Source organism: Camelus ferus, chromosome 5, assembly GCF_009834535.1.
Source record: "Camelus ferus isolate YT-003-E chromosome 5, BCGSAC_Cfer_1.0, whole genome shotgun sequence".
NCBI classification, from domain to species: domain Eukaryota; kingdom Metazoa; phylum Chordata; class Mammalia; order Artiodactyla; family Camelidae; genus Camelus; species Camelus ferus.
The window spans coordinates 9236879-9254258 of record NC_045700.1 but is presented as its reverse complement, the minus strand read 5'-3'; the positions used below and the strand labels follow the sequence as shown (position 1 = coordinate 9254258).

At 52.3% G+C, this 17380-nt stretch overlaps 1 protein-coding gene across 1 annotated transcript in view; it reads left to right on the top strand.

Annotated features, from left to right (window-relative positions):
* Positions 1-10277, top strand: part of GLI2 (GLI family zinc finger 2) — a 180954-nt gene extending 170677 nt beyond the window's left edge. The window contains 4 exon segments of the mRNA XM_032479289.1: positions 898-1062; positions 2403-2681; positions 4228-4564; positions 6006-10277. Of these exon segments, the coding sequence (XP_032335180.1) occupies positions 898-1062; positions 2403-2681; positions 4228-4564; positions 6006-8464 (3240 nt within the window). The 3' untranslated portion in view covers positions 8465-10277.
* The last annotated feature ends 7103 nt before the right edge of the window (positions 10278-17380 follow it).

Below are 17380 nucleotides of genomic sequence, written 5' to 3'. Positions count from 1 at the left end.
GTGCCCCCAGTTTTCTTTTCATCAGGCACTAAGTACTGGGAGCACAAATGAATAAAGCCTAGAAGGTCCACACTCTCACGGAACTTGTATCCTAGTGGAAGGGCCGGACAACAAAATGGTTAAGATAATTCTAAATTGTGTTAGGGAGTGTAAAGGGAAAAGGGCAGTATTATAATGAAGAATATCAGAGAATTGCTTTCAAAGGAGATGGCCTAAAAGGAGGGGGCCAGGCCAGGGCCAGAGTGAGTGGGTGCAGGGGAAGGGTTCCAGCCAGGGGAGACAGTGTGTGAAAGGCCCCTCACTGGGAAGAACTTAGTGGGGTCAAGGACCAGAAAGGAGAGCATCGTGGCCGGAGAGAGGGTGAGGTGACCAGCTCACTCAGGGAATCAGAGAACTCTGGATTTTATTCTCAGCACATATTAATGCAAAGAAAAGTTCTAATGAGGGAAGGACATTGGGGAACAGACTAAAATAATATTGACAAAGAGTTTTTAATCCTACGAGAAGAATCTCACAATGTGCTGTTGACTTTACCAAGCAGAATAAGACACTCAATACTAACGTTCCCAATTTGGGTTTTAAAAAATGGGCAGGCTTGAACTGCCAAGTTCCCAGAATGAGACTTGCCTGAATGTCATCAGAGGCTGTCCTTGGGCAGTTGAAGGTTTTCATTTTCCTCTTTGCATTCTTCAGACCCTTCCAAGTTTTCTAAAGTTGGCCATAAGTCATTTTTGTAATCAGGAAGGAAGACAAATGTTATCATTAAGATACACGCTCCCGGGTGCACCTGCAGGGTGGAGCAGACAAGGTCGGGAGGAGGCAGCGCGTCAGCCCAAATTCAAGGTCTTTGTGTTGGATCCTGGGGGGCCCTTACTGACAGAACCCTCCTCTTCCCAGTTTGAGGGCTGCTCGAAGGCCTACTCTCGCCTGGAGAACTTGAAGACACACCTTCGGTCCCACACCGGGGAGAAGCCGTATGTGTGCGAGCACGAGGGGTGCAACAAAGCCTTCTCCAACGCCTCGGACCGCGCCAAGCACCAGAACCGCACCCACTCCAATGAGGTACCCGGCCGGGGTGGGCGTGGGTGTGTGTGTGGGCCCCGCAGACACATGCATAAGTGCATCACTCTCAATCCTCAGCTTCTAGACATCTGTAGGCCATTCGGTAGCCAGGTGCCAGGCATCCCCACCTGCCCCCCTCACTGACCTGCTGTCCAGCTCAGCTCGCAGCGGCAGCCCCATCCCCACAGCCTGGACAGCTGCCGATGACATGCTCAAGCCTCCAGTGCTGCCTGGGCCTGCCATGGCTGTCAGCCCCCTGCCGATGGGGCACAAAGCAGCCTCTGTCTCCCCAGGCAGCCAGAGCCCCTGGCAGGGCAGAAAGAGCCCAGGGAGAAAAGTTGGGCAGAAGCCCGTAGTGTCTGCTGTACCCGCCTCCCAGGCCCCACCAGCCACTCAACTGCTGTGGCTCAGGTGGACTCAGGAAAGAATGTTTCTAAAAGTTCAGATCCATTTTGGACCCACAAGGGACTTGCTGCAGTGCTTGTCAGAAGTGCAAGGAATTCCCAAAGGCACCTGAACCCCTCAGAGTGTCTAGAGACAAGAGCTAGTCTTGGAGAGGGGTGTGTGTGTGTGTGTGTGTGTGTGTGTAGGTGGGTATGTGTGTTTGCAGGTATGTATGTGCATGTGGGGATATGTGTTGCTATATGTGTGGAGGTGGATGTATGTATTATGTGTGTGGGGTGTATGCATATGTGTTTGTAAGTTTGTGTACACATGTGGGTGTTCATATACGTGTGTGTGTACGTGTATGTGTGCATGTGTGTGTGGATGTGAGGGAGTATGTCTATATGTGGATATCAGGTGTGTGTATAAAGCTCAGGATGGAGGTTTCAAAACCCTGGGTTTTCATTCCATTCCTGGGTGATTTTTACCCAATTTCTTTGCCTCTCTGAACCTGTCTTTCCTCACAAGAGAGATCAGGGTATTAGCGCTGTCTCACAGATAAATAACAAGGTAATACACTCACTTACTGATATTAAAAATTCCGGGACCCTGATTGCTGATGATCATGCCAGGCATGGGGTGTCCCCTTCCTTCATAGTCTCTGATCCATGTCCCCAGTCTGTGGTGGGGGCCTCCCTGAATCAATGCTTACCTGCATTCAGGCTAGGAAGGAATCAGAGATGCTGCAGCCAAGGCTGGCAGGGCCAGGCTCCTGCAGGCTGGGCTGAGACAGCTCCATCCAGGGGGACACTGGCTGCAAATGGGCCAAGTGCCTTCCAGCTATGCCAGCCAGGCTCTATCAAAGGACACGGCATGGCTTCAGGAGAATGGGGAGCGCTCCCATTCAAAGTTTGTCTTCACATCCCATCTGTAACACAGGCCTCTTCTCTTCCCAGAAACCGTACATCTGCAAGATCCCAGGCTGCACCAAGAGATATACGGACCCCAGTTCTCTCCGGAAGCACGTGAAAACGGTACACGGCCCAGATGCTCATGTCACCAAGAAGCAGCGCAATGACGTGCACCTCCGCGCCCCCCTGCTCAAGGAGAACGGAGACCACGAGGCCAGTGCCGAGCCCAGCAGGGGCTCCGAGGAGAGCGCTGAAGCCAGCAGCACCAGCCAGGCTGTGGAGGACTGCTTGCACGTCAAAGCCATCAAGACGGAGAGCTCCGGGGTAAGCAGAGCTGGGCAGCGGGGCCCCATCCATGCCCCCACCCCCAGGAGGCCAAGCCCAGAGGCATGAGGGCGATTCCACAGCCCCGCCCGGGGCCCAGACCCCCAATTACAGCTGTGGGCTCTGTCCCGGGGCCCCTCTCCAAGAGCACAGTGATGTCCCTCCTCTCTCCGGCTTGACTTTCCTCCCTTCACCTTGGGCCTCCCATGGAAGCTGACATGGTCTGCAAGGGGACGGGGTGGTTCCTGGTGTCTGCCTCTCCACCCAGCGCCCAGGCGCCACAGCTGCTCCCCACTCCTCTGTCCTGTCTCTGCGTCCTTGCCCCTCTGGCCTCCACTCCTTTTGTTCTAACCACCTGTTCTTTGTCTCCACCTCTTTCTCCTGACTGTACCTCCCCTAAGGATAGACGGTACTGAGGTGAGCAGAGGAGCAGGGTGGGGATATGGGTGGGCTGGCATGAGTGAGGGGGGCTCGGGTGCTTGGCCAGGCTCCTCGGTGGGCCCAGGAAGACGGGTTTGGATAGGCAGACCGCAGGCACTACAGGTGAGGCCATCGGAACCAGCAAAGGCCGGCAGCAGGAGTCACGCTTACAGGTGCAGAAGGAAGTGCTGGGGACCAAACCTGCATGAGGGACAGGGCAGAGTGGGGGTGTGAATCTGGGCTGCAGAGGAGGGAAGATCTGACCTACAGAAGGTCTGGAGTGCCAAGGTGAGGAATGTGGGTGGTGCTGGGGGCAGGAGAGAGCAGTGCAGCTTCCCAAGGAAAGGTCTGGAATTTGGGAGCATTCAGGCTAGGAGGGAGTCAGAGATGCTACATCCAAGGTGAGCCTCATCTGGACTGAGATCCCAGGTCAAGTGGAGGTAGCCTAGGTTCTGTGGGTTCCTCATGGTACATGCGTGCCGTGAGCTCTCAGCCCACTTCACCCTGACTCAGAGGGAGGTCAGGCCTTTTAGGGTGGCCATTCAGGCAAGGGGCAAGGCTGCACCCAGGAATGCCACCCTCCGTGGTCAGCCTTTCCCTTTCTAACAACCTGCTTCTGGCCTGATGAGCATGCACCAGGTCAGCAGGCTTCATCGCTCCTTGTTCATGGAGTGGCACGTCGCAGTTCTTGAGATGCTTAAGTTCCCTCTTTTGTGTCAACTTTACACGGCTGCGGCGGTCTCTGTGGGGCACAGCTTCGAAGTGTCCACAAGCATCCACACACCGCAAGTGCAACAGGCAGATCTCCAGCCCACACACTGGCTGGGAGAGCTTAGGAGCAGGGCAGGGGGCTGGGGGCTGGGTGGGAGTGGGTGCCTGACAATCACTCGGTGCCTTCTATGTGCTGGGTGGTCTCCATCCATCCAGTAACTCTGTCCCAGAGACAGTTCAGGGCCAGCTTCTAGTTGGGGAAGCCGATGTTCAGAGAAGTGATGCTTTGCAAGCTCTTTCACGCACACAGCAGCTTCCTTCCCACTGCTGGGTGTGCAAGGGGGCAGCGTGGGTGCAGGGCCCGGCAGGTGCTGACACCCTCTGAGTCTGTGCCTTCTCACCACGCCCCCTGCAGCTGTGTCAGTCCAGCCCTGGGGCTCAGTCTTCCTGCAGCAGCGAGCCCTCTCCCCTGGGCAGTGCCCCCAACAATGACAGCGGCGTGGAGATGCCAGGCACAGGGCCGGGGAGCCTGGCTGACCTGACAGCTCTGGATGACACGCCGCCAGGGGCTGACGCCTCTGCCCTGGCAGCGCCCTCTGCCGGTGGCCTGCAGCTGCGCAAACACATGACCGCCGTGCACAGGTTCGAGCAGCTCAAGAAGGAGAAGCTCAAGTCGCTCAAGGATTCCTGCTCATGGGCGGGGCCGGCTCCACACACCCGGAACTCCAAGCTGCCTCCCCTCCCAGGAAGTGGTAAGTGGAGGCCCCGGTCGTGCGGGTGAGGTGGGAGGGAACCCAAGGCAGTCCAATGAGGTTCATGCCCATCAAGCACTTTATGCCGTCTCAATTATGCCCACAATAGGATGGATCTTACGAGCCCATTGCACAGACAAGAAAGTTGAGGCTCTGAGAGGTAAAGTGCTTCCCTCAGCAGAGCTGAGACTTCACCCAGGCTTGAGTGGCTCCAAAGCCCATGCTCCTTCAGCTATACCATGCTGTATCCCCATAACCCCTAGAAACAGACAGATCCTGCTTACATCATCCTCTTCATGACCCATTCACTGGTTTATCAGGCACCTGCTATGGGTACCACGACAAGGCCCTCTGCAGGAGAGCACTGTATTCCCAATCCCTCTAGTTAGAAGGCCATGCCGCCAGATGCAGGATGAGCCAAGTAGCACCGAGGGCAGAGCTCAAGGAAATGCTGTGCAGAACAGGGAGAAAGCCCGCCAGCTGGGGAAAAGCAGGAGGGCCTCATGGAGGAGGCAGCCTTGTTGTCAATCTCAGGAGGTGTTGGCCAGGCTTTAAGATGAAAGGAGTCTTCAGCAAGCACTTATCAAATGTGGACTCTGCCAGGCTGGACACCAGGCACGCTGGGGCACTGAGCCTCTAGGCTGCCCTCAGGGACTGGCGGCCCAGTATGGACTGTAGGATTGAGTTATGGAGAGGTGGACGATGAGAGGTACCAGCCAGCTCTCTCTTTCAAGAGATATGTTGAGAGAGGGAAGATTTGTTGCCCCAGCTGTTAAGGGAACTACTGGCAGATGGCCTTCAACTAGAGAGATGACTTGGGGTGCTAATTGCTGCCTCACCCAAGGTAACACCTTCCTGGGGTGGTCCACATCAGCTCTGGCTGATCACCAGAGCTCCCTGTGAGATCAGCCAATGGCTGTCGATGGATCTGCGATGCAACTCTCTCCCCTGCCTTCTCTGCTGCCGCCCCTTCCTTCCCTGGCTGTGGCTCTCAGGACACTCCCTATAAACAGCCTGCCTAGTAAACTCAGTCCCAGGGGAGCCCAACTAGCAACACTCATCCATGGATGGTGAGGGTGCAGGGAGGCTGTGTTCTGTGCCGTCCTGGGCCCTTCTCAGGAACCCAGTGTTACGGGAGAGACACATTCCATCCACAGCTGGAGAAACTGAGGATCGGACAATAAGGAGAGCACAGGGTCAGCCCGGCAGCTACGATTGAGGTCAAGCCCCCTGACTTCCCCTAACCCACTCTAGCAATAAGTACCATTATTTATTCATTTACTGATCCTTCCTTCCGTCCTTTCATTGAGAAATCATTGGTTAAGTGCTTGCTGTGGGCCAGGCCCCACTCCAGGGCTCCGGGCCCTGCAGACTTGGTACGGTTCAAGCAGGCGCAGCACCGCCCTCTGTCCCCAGAGCTGACCCCTCTCCTCTCCCGCAGGCTCCATGTTGGAAAATTACGGCGGCAGTGGGGGCGGCGGGCCGGCGGGGCTGCTTCCCAACCCACGGCTGTCCGAGCTGTCCGCGAGCGAGGTGACCATGCTGAGCCACCTGCAGGAGCGCCGCGACAGCTCCACCAGCACGGTCAGCTCGGCCTACACCGTGAGCCGCCGCTCCTCCGGCATCTCCCCCTACTTCTCCAGCCGCCGCTCCAGCGAGGCCTCGCCCCTGGGCGCCGGCCGCCCGCACAATGCCAGCTCCGCCGACTCCTACGACCCCATCTCCACCGACGCGTCGCGGCGCTCGAGCGAGGCCAGCCAGTGCAGCGGCGCCGGCTCGGGGTTGCTCCAGCTCACGCCCGCCCAGCAGTACAGCCTGCGGGCCAAGTACGCGGCCGCCACGGGCGGACCGCCGCCCACGCCGCTGCCCGGCCTGGAGCGCGTGAGCCTGCGGACCAGGCTGGCGCTGCTGGACGCGCCCGAGCGCGCGCTGCCGGCCACCTGCCCGCACCCGATCGGGCCACGGCGGGGCAGCGACGGGCCGGCCTACGGCCACGCCGGGCCAGCACCCGCCTTTCCCCACGAGGCGCCGGGCTGCGGGGCGCGGCGGGCCAGTGATCCGGTGAGGCGGCCCGACACCCTGGCGCCCCCGCGGGTGCAGCGCTTCCACAGCGCCCACAACGTGAACCCGGCCCCCCTGCCACCCTGCACCGAGAGGCGAGGCCTCCGCCTGCAGAGCCACATGAGCGCCGACGGCGGCCTGGCCCGCGGCGCCTACTCTCCCCGGCCGCCCAGCATCAGCGAGAATGTGGCGATAGAGGCCCTGGCGGCGGGGGCGGACGGGACGGGCCCCGAAGTCAGCCTCGAGCTGCCTGAGGATGACCTCGTGCTGCCCGATGACGTGGTGCAGTACATTAAGGCGCATGCCAGCGGTGCCCTGGATGAGGGCACCCCGCAGGTATATCCCCCGGAAAGCACCTGCTTCTCTGAGAACCCCAAACTGCCCAGCCCAGGGCTGCACGGCCAGCGCAGAATAGCGGCTGCAGATTCCAACGTGGGCCCCTCCAACCCTGCGCTGGGCGGCTGCCAGTTGGGCTATGGTGCTCCCTCCAGCCTGAACAAAAACAGCATGCCTGTGCAGTGGAATGAGGTGAGCTCTGGCACCATGGACGCCCTGACCAGCCAGGTGAAGCCTCCGCAGCCCTTTACACAGGGCAACCTAGCTGTGGTACAGCAGAAACCAGCCTTCAGCCAGTATCCAGGCTACAGTTCCCAAGGCCTGCAGCCAAGCCCCGGAGGCCTGGACGGCTTGCAGCCACACCTTCAGCCCTGCAGCGGAGCCCCCTCTGCGCCCAGGGTTAATTATATTCAGCAGCTTCGGCAGCCAGGCCCAGGTGGCCAGTGTCCCAGCATGGCCATGGCTGTGAGCCCCCACACCAGCTACAGCCAGGCCCACCCCCAGCTGAGCCCCAGTACTATGGGTGGGGCCCTGAACCAGTTCCCCCGATCCTGTAACAACATGGCAGCCAAGCCAGGCCACCTAGGGCTCCCCCAACAAATGGAGGTTGCTCCTGTCCCCACCATGATGGGCAGCAGCCATAGGGAACTTGGGATCCCCAGTTCCACCCTGGCTGGGATGCCACCACCTCACCCAGCCCAGAGCTACCCACAGCAGAGCCATCACCTGGCAACTGCCATGGGTCAGGAGGGCTACCGCCAAGGCCCCAGCCTCCTGCCTTCCCACCAGCCTGGCTTCATGGAGCCCCAGCAAGGCACAGTGGGGGTGGCTGGATCAAGCTTTGGCCTAGTGCAACCCCGGCCACCTCCCGAGCCCAGCCCTGCTGGCCGCCACCGTGGGGTGCGTGCTGGGCAGCAGCTGGCCTATGCCAGGGCCACTAGTCATGCCATGGCTGCAGGGTTAGCCAACCAGGAGACGGCAGAGTCTGTGCCCAAGGGAACAATGGGCAGCATGTTGTCACTGCCTCCGCAGCCACCCCCGCAGGACACAGGCGCGGCCCAGGACCACAGCATGCTCTACTACTATGGCCAGATCCACATGTACGAGCAGAACGGAGGCCTCGAAAACCAGGTAGGCTGCCAGGTCATGCGGCCCCAGCCACCACAGCCACAGGCCTGCCCGGACAGCATCCAGCCCCAGCCCTTGCCCTCGCCAGGGGTCAACCAGGTGTCCAGCACTGTGGACTCCCAGCTATTGGAGGCCCCCCAGATTGATTTTGACGCCATCATGGATGATGGTGATCACTCCAGCTTGCTCTCAGGCGCCCTGAGCCCCAGCCTCCTGCACAGCCTCTCCCAGAACTCCTCCCGCCTCACCACCCCCCGGAACTCCCTGACGCTGCCCTCCATCCCCACGGGCATCAGCAACATGGCCGTTGGGGACATGAGCTCCATGCTTACCAGCCTGGCCGAGGAGAGCAAGTTCCTGAACATGATGACCTAAGGCCCCAGGCCCTGGTGCTGAGCGGACCCGTAGGGACCATCGCTTCCCAGAGGATGGGGCTTTTGTCCATTTCATCTTTTTCCAAAAAAGTATTAAATAGGTCTGAGGGAGTTTGGCCAGTGGCTGGTTCAGGCCACAGATGCTTTAAAGGCATGTTCATGTGCCTCCTGTCTGGTCTTCTTGTAGATTATTTTTCAGAATACTGGAAAAAGTCTCAATGGGAAAGTCAAGGCAGGAATGAAAAACTCGTTTACACAGTGCTTCCCAGCCTTTGATGTTTATAGGACCACTCTGTTCTGGCTTCGTCACCGCTGTCATTTGGCTAATGAAGGACTGCATTGGCCAAGGGCCTTCCAAGTCCATGAAGAAAGAGGGGAGAGGAACCACATATGGGTTTGAATCTGAAAGCCATACTGGAGATGCTAATCCAGGAAGAGAAGCTTCTTATTCTGGAGCCTGCGAGTTAAAGGAATTCCTGGCCCACTGGAATTTCTTCTATGAAGCTTAATTCTTGAGGCCTTTAACACTTCTCTTGCCATGGAGGGGGGAAAAAAAGATTTTCCCTGGATGATTTGGAAGAGGACATCCTGATTCCAGGTTTGGTAGAGCTGGCATCTCTACCCCGCAAAGCCAAGTTTGCAGACTGTCCAAGTGTATGTGAAGGAAGAAAGTATGGAAGTATTGCCCCAAAAAGGAAAGAAAAATGTGTATCATCCTCAGGGCAAGCCCAGAAGTTGCCCTGGCCTCTCCAGACCATGTTTACAGTATTCATGCGTGTAGAATGTAGCCCTTCCTGAAAAGAACACATTTCTAAATACCTCGGGGCTGCTGGAGCTGCTGTGGGTTAGGGATGGACCCAGGTGAGCTGAATCGGCGTGGGCTGGGGCCTTAATAAAGTGAGTTGGGCATCCAGGTTCCAGCCTCCGGCCTCCCTAGAAGTCTCCCAGTAGGAAGAGGAAGTTGCATGTTTACCCAACCCTGCACTCTCCACCCACTCAACCTTGGAAAACCCTGGGGCTTGATGGCAACTTCTACCCAAGTTCCTCCAGGCCATGCTGTCTGCTCATCGGCAGCCCAGCGGTCTACCCCAAGCCACAACATGCAGGCCTCGTATCTTCTGGATTCCTTTGCCTCTGCCCTCCTGTTCATTTCACAGAGAACAATGGCATGCATGATGTTTTGGGTAGGGGTGGGGGTGGGAGGGTGAAGGGCTTGATTCTTGGAACTCTGAGGGACCGTCACTGAATTTTCCTATTCGGTGTGACCAAGCCCCACCCGGGAATGGAATTTGGAACTGCTGTCAGAAGGCATTGTTCCTGAACGTACAGTAGCGTGAGTTGATGTATTCTCCCCACCACATACATATACAAACACCCAGCACCTTTCCCGTGTTGCATTTGTGGCAGCCTTACCCAAACCAGCTGCACCACTAGGAACTTGATATGGACTGTGACCCTGGCTTCAGCCAGGACAGGGCCAAAACCTCACTTGGGCCTCTACATCCCAGAACATCAGATGGTTGGTCCAGGTCCAAAGACAAGGGCAACTTCACATAACAGCCCTGGGACACCCCCGAAGGTCTGGGCTCTGTGTGGTGCGTGCTCACTCCCTGAGCTAGGAGTTCACTAGCCACCCCCTGCCTGTATGTAGTCTGTACAAAAGCCATCATCCCAGCAAACACTGTAGGTGAATCACCCAGTCAAATTTATATCTCCCAAACATTTTTAGCTTTTTCTACATGCTATGAATTGAGATAACATGCTCAACTTGTAAATAAGTCTTTTTGTACATTAAAAAAGTAATTTTTTCATAATTTATTTTGTCTGTCTGCTTCTTCCTTGACAGTAGTTAATGAAAACCAGGGCAGTAAATTTGGTGCATTTGAACGGAAATTAGGCTGTATTTTTTCTCAGCAGCCTTAAAATGGACTATCCCGCCTTCACCAAGAAATGTTTAATGCTGAGGCATTTAGTGGCTGTTTGTTTGCTGCCTTGGGAGCTGGGAGGGGGAGTGGGGGTGGGCAGGGTTTGATGTGTTACAGTGGGTATCTGGCTGTTCTTCCAGCCAGCTGGTGGGCAGATCCAAGTGGATTTGCTGAGAACCAGATGCAGCTGTCATCCCAAGCCCGCCTCATGTCCGAATTTCCTGTCTGACAGGCCGTCTGATGAGGGTGTTTGAGTCGTGGCGCGGGGGAGGGAAAGAAGACAGGTGGACCCCTGTGCTCTGGGGCAGAAGGAGAGTCAGGACAGGCAGGTGGAGCCCCAGGATACCCAGCAGCCGGCCTTGTGCGAAGGGGCCCATGGGGAGCAGCCACATGCAGAGCCTGAGCCCTCGGAAGCGGCCCTGGCAGGTGCACAGGGAGGGCCCAGGTCTCGAGGCCAGTGGCCTGCCTGTGATAACAGGGATCAGGCTATTGCTGTGAATCTCAGGGCGACCAGTGAGGGGGGCATGAGGTCTGGGATGAATTCTGGAACTGGAACAAAGTACTGGAGAGGAGAGGCCAGGACCAGTTTGGAGAGGTAGAAGGCACCTTCTCTAGGGCCAGGTATGCTGGGCCCCTGAGCTCCCCCCTCTCCGTGAGCCAAACCTTGTGGCCCAGCTTGGGGATAGGAAGCCAAAGCCACGTGGAGGGCATTCAGCTCGAAACCAGTTCCGTGGGATGTCACCGAGGGGTCCGAAGAGGCGTTCTCTGGGAAATACGTGTAGGAACCCCCCGAGGCAAACAGAATTCAGTGGGTTTCCTTTCTGAAGGCGTCCCAGAGTCTTTGCTGGGTGTTAGGGGAACCGTCCCTTCTCTGGCCGTATCTTCCTGGTGGAAAGACTACAGAGCATCATACCCCGGGGAGCCCCTCCCTGGGGAGGACCCATTCCACTGATTGAGAGGAGGAATTGTCCATGCCTGGCTGGGCCCTTTCCTCTGCCTCTCCAAGCCCATCTTCAAGCATCGCACCTCCTCGGTTTCATCACGTTAAGTCTCCAGAAGCAGCTCTGCCCTGCTTTGGGGGCAAGGGGATGCCTAGAGTTGTCTGGTGCTGCCTGAGACCAGATGTGCAAAGTGTTAAGAAGCCCAATGAAGCCATTCAACTCAGCCACATACTCTGTGCTGGTTAACTAAGGCCTTGATCACACTGCATAATAATACTGTGAAGCCTCAGCATCGTATTAACAGCGTCTTTTGCTCATGAATCCGGGTTCACTGAGAATTGACTGATTCGGGTTGGGCTGGGCTGGGCAGCTCTGCAGTTCAGCTGGGAGCCTCTAATCTAGCCAGCTTGGCTGGAACAGGTTGGATCTGCTCCGTGTGACTCATCTTCCTCCCCAGAGCGGGATGCTAGGCCTGGGCACTGCCTTCTTGTGGTGATGGTATAAGCACAAGAGAGCAAGAAGAAGAATGCGAGTCCTCTTTAAGTCTCTGCTCAAACCCAGTGCACCTTCAGTTTCACCTCATTCTTGCAAAAGCAAGTCATGCGGCCAAACCCATCCTCAGTCATTGTGGGAAGTGTACTCCTTCCATGGGAGCGAGAGGGATGGAGTGAAGATTTTTCAACAATAATACAATCTCCCACAGTCTGCCCTCACAGAGACAGTGATGCATGTGCCTCCCACATGCACAGTGTATTCACCCAAGGCTCCCAACAGTCTATCCAATCAATCTTCAGGTTCAAAATCTACAATCACATGGTCTACGTCTCTTCTGGATGTGGCTTTTCTTGACCTCGAGACTCACGAATTAAAAAGAGTTCTCTGTCCCCCAGGCACACCCACCCCACCAGGCACACAGTGTGGAACTGGGCTAGAATCACTGCAGTTGCCACTCCTCTCAGCCACTACTGGTCCACAGCATCTGAAGACCTGCTGGGCAAATGTTGCCGGCGGCCCTGCTGTGGGGTGGAATGGTCCTTAAGCGACTCCCCAGTTTATTGTGCTCCGTGGCTCTGGCTTCCACTTTGCAGTAGGGGGCGGGGCTTCTTCCTTTTCCATCAACCTCCCAGCTTCTGAAGAGGGCACTGGAAAGGATGCCCACCTGGACAGCAACCTCTCCACCCTCTTCCTGGCTGAAGGAAGTTGGAAGCCAGAGGTCCTGGGTTCAGTCCCCAGTATTTCCATTAAACTAACTAACTAAATAAATAAACCTAGCTACCTACTCCTCAAAAAAAGAAAAAAAAATTTAAACTAAAAAATAAACTTAAAAAAAAAAACAAAAAAAAAGCTTTAAAAAAATCTTTCAGTGGCTGAAGAGACTGGCGATGAGGAATCATTTTATTTTCTAAATTCTGCTGTAAACTGGCTGGTTCCTTTCTGAACTCATCTCACCATCGCACTTTATCATTTATATCTAAAAGAAGCTCCTGTTTACAATATTCTGCCTGGAAACCAGCCTGCCAAATTCCACAAATTCATAGGAATGTTTTCTCCCTCCCAAATTACCATAGGCAATAATTTTACCAAATATTTCTTCACCACATAGCCCAGGTCACCCTTTTGTGTTTTTTTTTTTGCCATTTTTTCCAACCTCCTCTAAATTTCCTCACTACCCAATTCCAAACCTAGGCTACATATTTTAAGACTTGTTATAGCAGCCTCCCATCCTAGGTACCAATTTCTGAATAAGCACCAGAAATGCCGTCTGATGAAAACCACAAAAGCCCTGAAGCGCAAAACACCAAGCATTTATTTAGCTCAGGAATCCGCAAGTCAGCTGAGGGGGTCCGCGCTGCTCTGGAGCCTCCTCCCCTGGACGCAAAGCATTATTTGGACATCTCATGTGGATGGCGCAAGTTCAAAAGGGCAAGTAAAAACACACGCGGCCATTTAAGGCTCAGGCTTGGAACAGGAGGCAAGTCACATGCCTGAGCCCCAAATATACGGAAGAAGGAAGCACACCTCCTCCAGAACTAGTGCCGGCGGGTACCTGGCCAATAATCCAACCTACCACATCTGACCAGCTTTGCTTGTAATGAGACTGAGTTGGAGCCTCCACCTGTCTCTGGAGTCTGTATCTTAGTTGGCTCTAAACCCAAAAGGGGGGACAGGTGGGTCTTTAATTGTTGCTCTGTAACCAGTGATGTACCAAAGTCAGCCCGTGAGCCTATTACATGCATCTCTTGCATTCAAAGAGTTTCACACTGATAACTTGAAATTGGCCATGTTGGAGAATTTACACCGTGGAAATCAGCAAACACTGCCAATCAGGGCTTCCTCCTCTCAATCCCAGAAAACTGGTTGTTAAACAGTTGCCAGTGTATCTAAGAGTATACTCAAGCACTGTGCGTTGCCAATAGCCTGATATGCCCAGAGATCTTTTCTAAGTTTCTGTGTCCACATTTTGTGGCAAACCTGTGAGTCCAGAGTGCCATGGCTACTTTGGTCACCTAGTTTAGTGACTTTCAAACTTTAAAAGTTGAGCAATCTGTTGTTCAAATGAAATTGGTTATATAAGGTAAAGGACGCAGATAAAAGTGGAGCTGATCTGGCTAAAGTTGGGAGCAGGAGACCCAGAACCCACACACATTCCATACCCCCCCCCACCCCTGGCCACCCCTGCACCCAGCCAAAGCAGCACAGACTTGGGTCCACAGAATGGAGCTTGAAAACCAAATCTCTGCTTCAGCACCAAATGAACTGAGGCCTGGGAAAAGCGAGCGAGTTATGAAAGAGTTAGGACTGCTGTTTCTAGAATTCCAGAAGCAAGGTGGCTCCCCCAGGACTCTGATAACACAGGCACAGGCCATATGTACAATTCAGTCCTTGGTCTTCTTCCTGGTCCTGGGAGTCAGTGAGCTGTGCCTGATCTACGTGGTCTCTTGTGTCCAGGACATGAGAACCCACCAGTGGTTTTGATTCATTCTGCCAAGTTTAGTTCCAAATCAGGAGGTTCTAAAAAGCTTCACAGAAGAGGGAGAAATGAACAAAGCTTTGAGAGATGGGTGGAAAGTGGACCTTGTGAGTGGCCCTTCAGAATGTAATTGGACATGAGGCCCCATTCACATATGCTTACATAGAATTCTAAACACAGAGATGAAGCTATAGAAACTTGGAGGTTGTGCTTCAGCGATATTGGAGTTTGTTTTTTAAATGGATAGGGGTTGAGGAGAAGGGAGGAAGAAGAAAAAGGAAGAAGAGGAAGAGGAAGAAAGCTGTGATCTAGCAGGCCCAGGGGCTGAGCAGAGACCAAAGGCCTTGGTCCAGAGTCTTGTAGAATCAATAATGGTCTTTTTACTGTGAGCTGAGCATCTCTGATGGGCCCTGCCATCTCCAAAATGCTCTCCACTGGCCTGCCTCGGTTCAAGAAAATTGATTACTGAATCAGGTTTCCCCTGGGTGTAAGCATTGAAGTCTGCTGAAAAAGATGCCAGTGTGGCCCAGGATAGTCAAACAATGAAGGAACGCATGGAGGAGTCCACAGGAACATTGCAAGCCCTCATCAACTGCTTCCTGAACCACCTGGGAATTTCCCTGCAGCTGGGTAGGCACGGAAGACCCACGATGTGGTTGCACACTGGCTTTCTTCCAGACAGGGCGCTCCCGTTTACAAACTAGTTCAATTTCAGAAACATTCTCTGAACTCAGAGGTCATCTGAGGTTCCTGGGAGATGATCAGTCTTCAGCTTCTTCTTTTTAATCTCCTCCTTCTCTTCCTTCTCGTCATCTTCTCTATTCTTTCATCTTCTTCCTCTTTCCTTCCTTCCTTCCTTTCTTTCTCTCCCATCCCTCGGTGAACACGACAAAGAACAAGTGGGTGTGCCCAACATGTGATTGGATCACTGCAGCGTACAATGATGTGTACCATGCCTTCGTGTAACGGAAGGAGTGATTGGCTTGTATCCTGGGGCAGAGAGAAGCTGCATAAAATCAGCATAGTTTGAATGAGAAATAAGACCTGATCTAGGTTTTGGAGATGAATAGGAGGTTGTCTGAGGGGACTGGAGATTATCATCAGAAACCATGGAAGCCAGAAGTAAGGAGAATATTTTTTTAAATGCTGAAGGAAAAGAACTGTCAACCCAGAACTCTGCATCCATGAAAATATCCTGCAGTGATGAAGTGAAAATAGACACTCTTAGATGAAGGAAAATGAAGAGAATTCACTGTCAGCAGAACTGGTCTAAAGGCAAGAAGGAAATGATACCAGAAGAGAATGGCTCTCAGGAAGGAAGGAAGAGCAACAGAAATGGTATCTAGGTAAATATTAGAACATTCTTCTTTCTTGAGTTCTTTAAAATACATTTAACAGTTGAAGCAGAAAGTATAATACAGATGACTGGATAAAGAAGTTGTGGTGTATTTATACAATGGAATACTACTCAGCCATAAAGAAGAATAAAATGCTATTTGCAGCAATATGGATGGCTCTGGAGATGGTCATTCTAAGTGAATTTAAGCCAGAAAAAGAAAGAACAATACCATATGATATCATTCATATGTGGAATCTAAAAAAAAAAAGACAAATGAACTTATTTATAAAACAGAAACAGACTCACAGGCATAGAAAACAAACTTATGGTTACCATGGGGGAAGAGGGTAAGAAGGGATAAATTGGGAGTTCGAGGTTTGCAGATACTGATTGATATATATAAAATAGATAAACAAGTTTATACTGTGCAGCACAAGGAACTATATTTAATATCTTGTAGTAGCTTATGGTAAAACAAATATGAAAATGAATATATATATACTCATGTATGACTGAAGCATTGTGCTGTACACCAGAAATTGACACAACATTGTCAACTGACTATACTTCAATTTAAAAAGTTTTTAAAAAAAAGGAAAATATAACATTGTCTGATGGGGCTTTCAGTGTGTGTAAATGTCATAAGACAGATGTATCTTAAAGAGGGGGATGGCCAAGGGACTTAAAGGGCTAGAAAACAACATTCTACTTTAGTGGTAAAATATTGAATACAAGGAGATGGAGGAAAGTTCTGCACGTATATTATATTCCTCGGTGCAATCAACAAATAAAGGTATGTATGCAAAAACATAACAGATAAATCAAAATAGAATGCCAAAAAGAATGTTCAAACAGCCCAAAGGAAGACAGGAAAGGGAAAAAAGGAGCAATAAAACAGAGAGAGCAAAGCATAAGACGGTAGAACTGAGTCCAAACATATCAATAATTACATAAAATGAAAATGGTCTAAAAGCGCCAATTAAAAGACAGAGATAAAGTTGGAGCACTCAACCTACCTGATTTTAACACTTACTATAAAGCTGCGACAATCCAGTGTGGTATTGGTGACAGGGAGACACAGATCAATGGAATGGAACAGAGCAGGAGTCTGCAAAATAGAGCCCAACCAAAGCTGCCCTGAGGTTTATTTTTATATGACCTATGAGCTAAGACTAATTTTTACATTTTTAAAGGATTGTTTTTTTAAAAAAAAAATGAGGCAAAGACCATATGGCCAAGATATCCTGAAATATTTATTATATGGCCCTTCACAGAAAATGTTTGCCAGTCCCTGGAAAAGAGAGTCTAGAAATAGACCCACACAAATATGACCAATTGATTTTTGACAAAGGTGCAAGGACAAATCAATGGAGAAAGGGTAATTTTTTCAACCAATGGTTTTAAAACAATTGAATATTCATAGACTAAAAAAAAAAAAAGACCTCCATCTAAAGCTCATACAAAAATAGACCATAGATCTAATAACTTATGTAAAACCGTAAGAGTTTTAGGGAAAAATCTTTGTGATCTGAGTTTAGGCAAACAGTTCTTATACATGACATCAAAAACATGACTCATAAAAGAAAAAACTGAGAAACTGGACTTCATCAGAATGAAAATTGTGTTCTCTGCAAGATTCACTGTTAAGAGAATGAAAGACAAGCCACAGACTGAGAGAAATTTTCTTCATCACATATCCAACAAAGGATTTGTATCCAGAATATATAAAGTACTCTCAAAA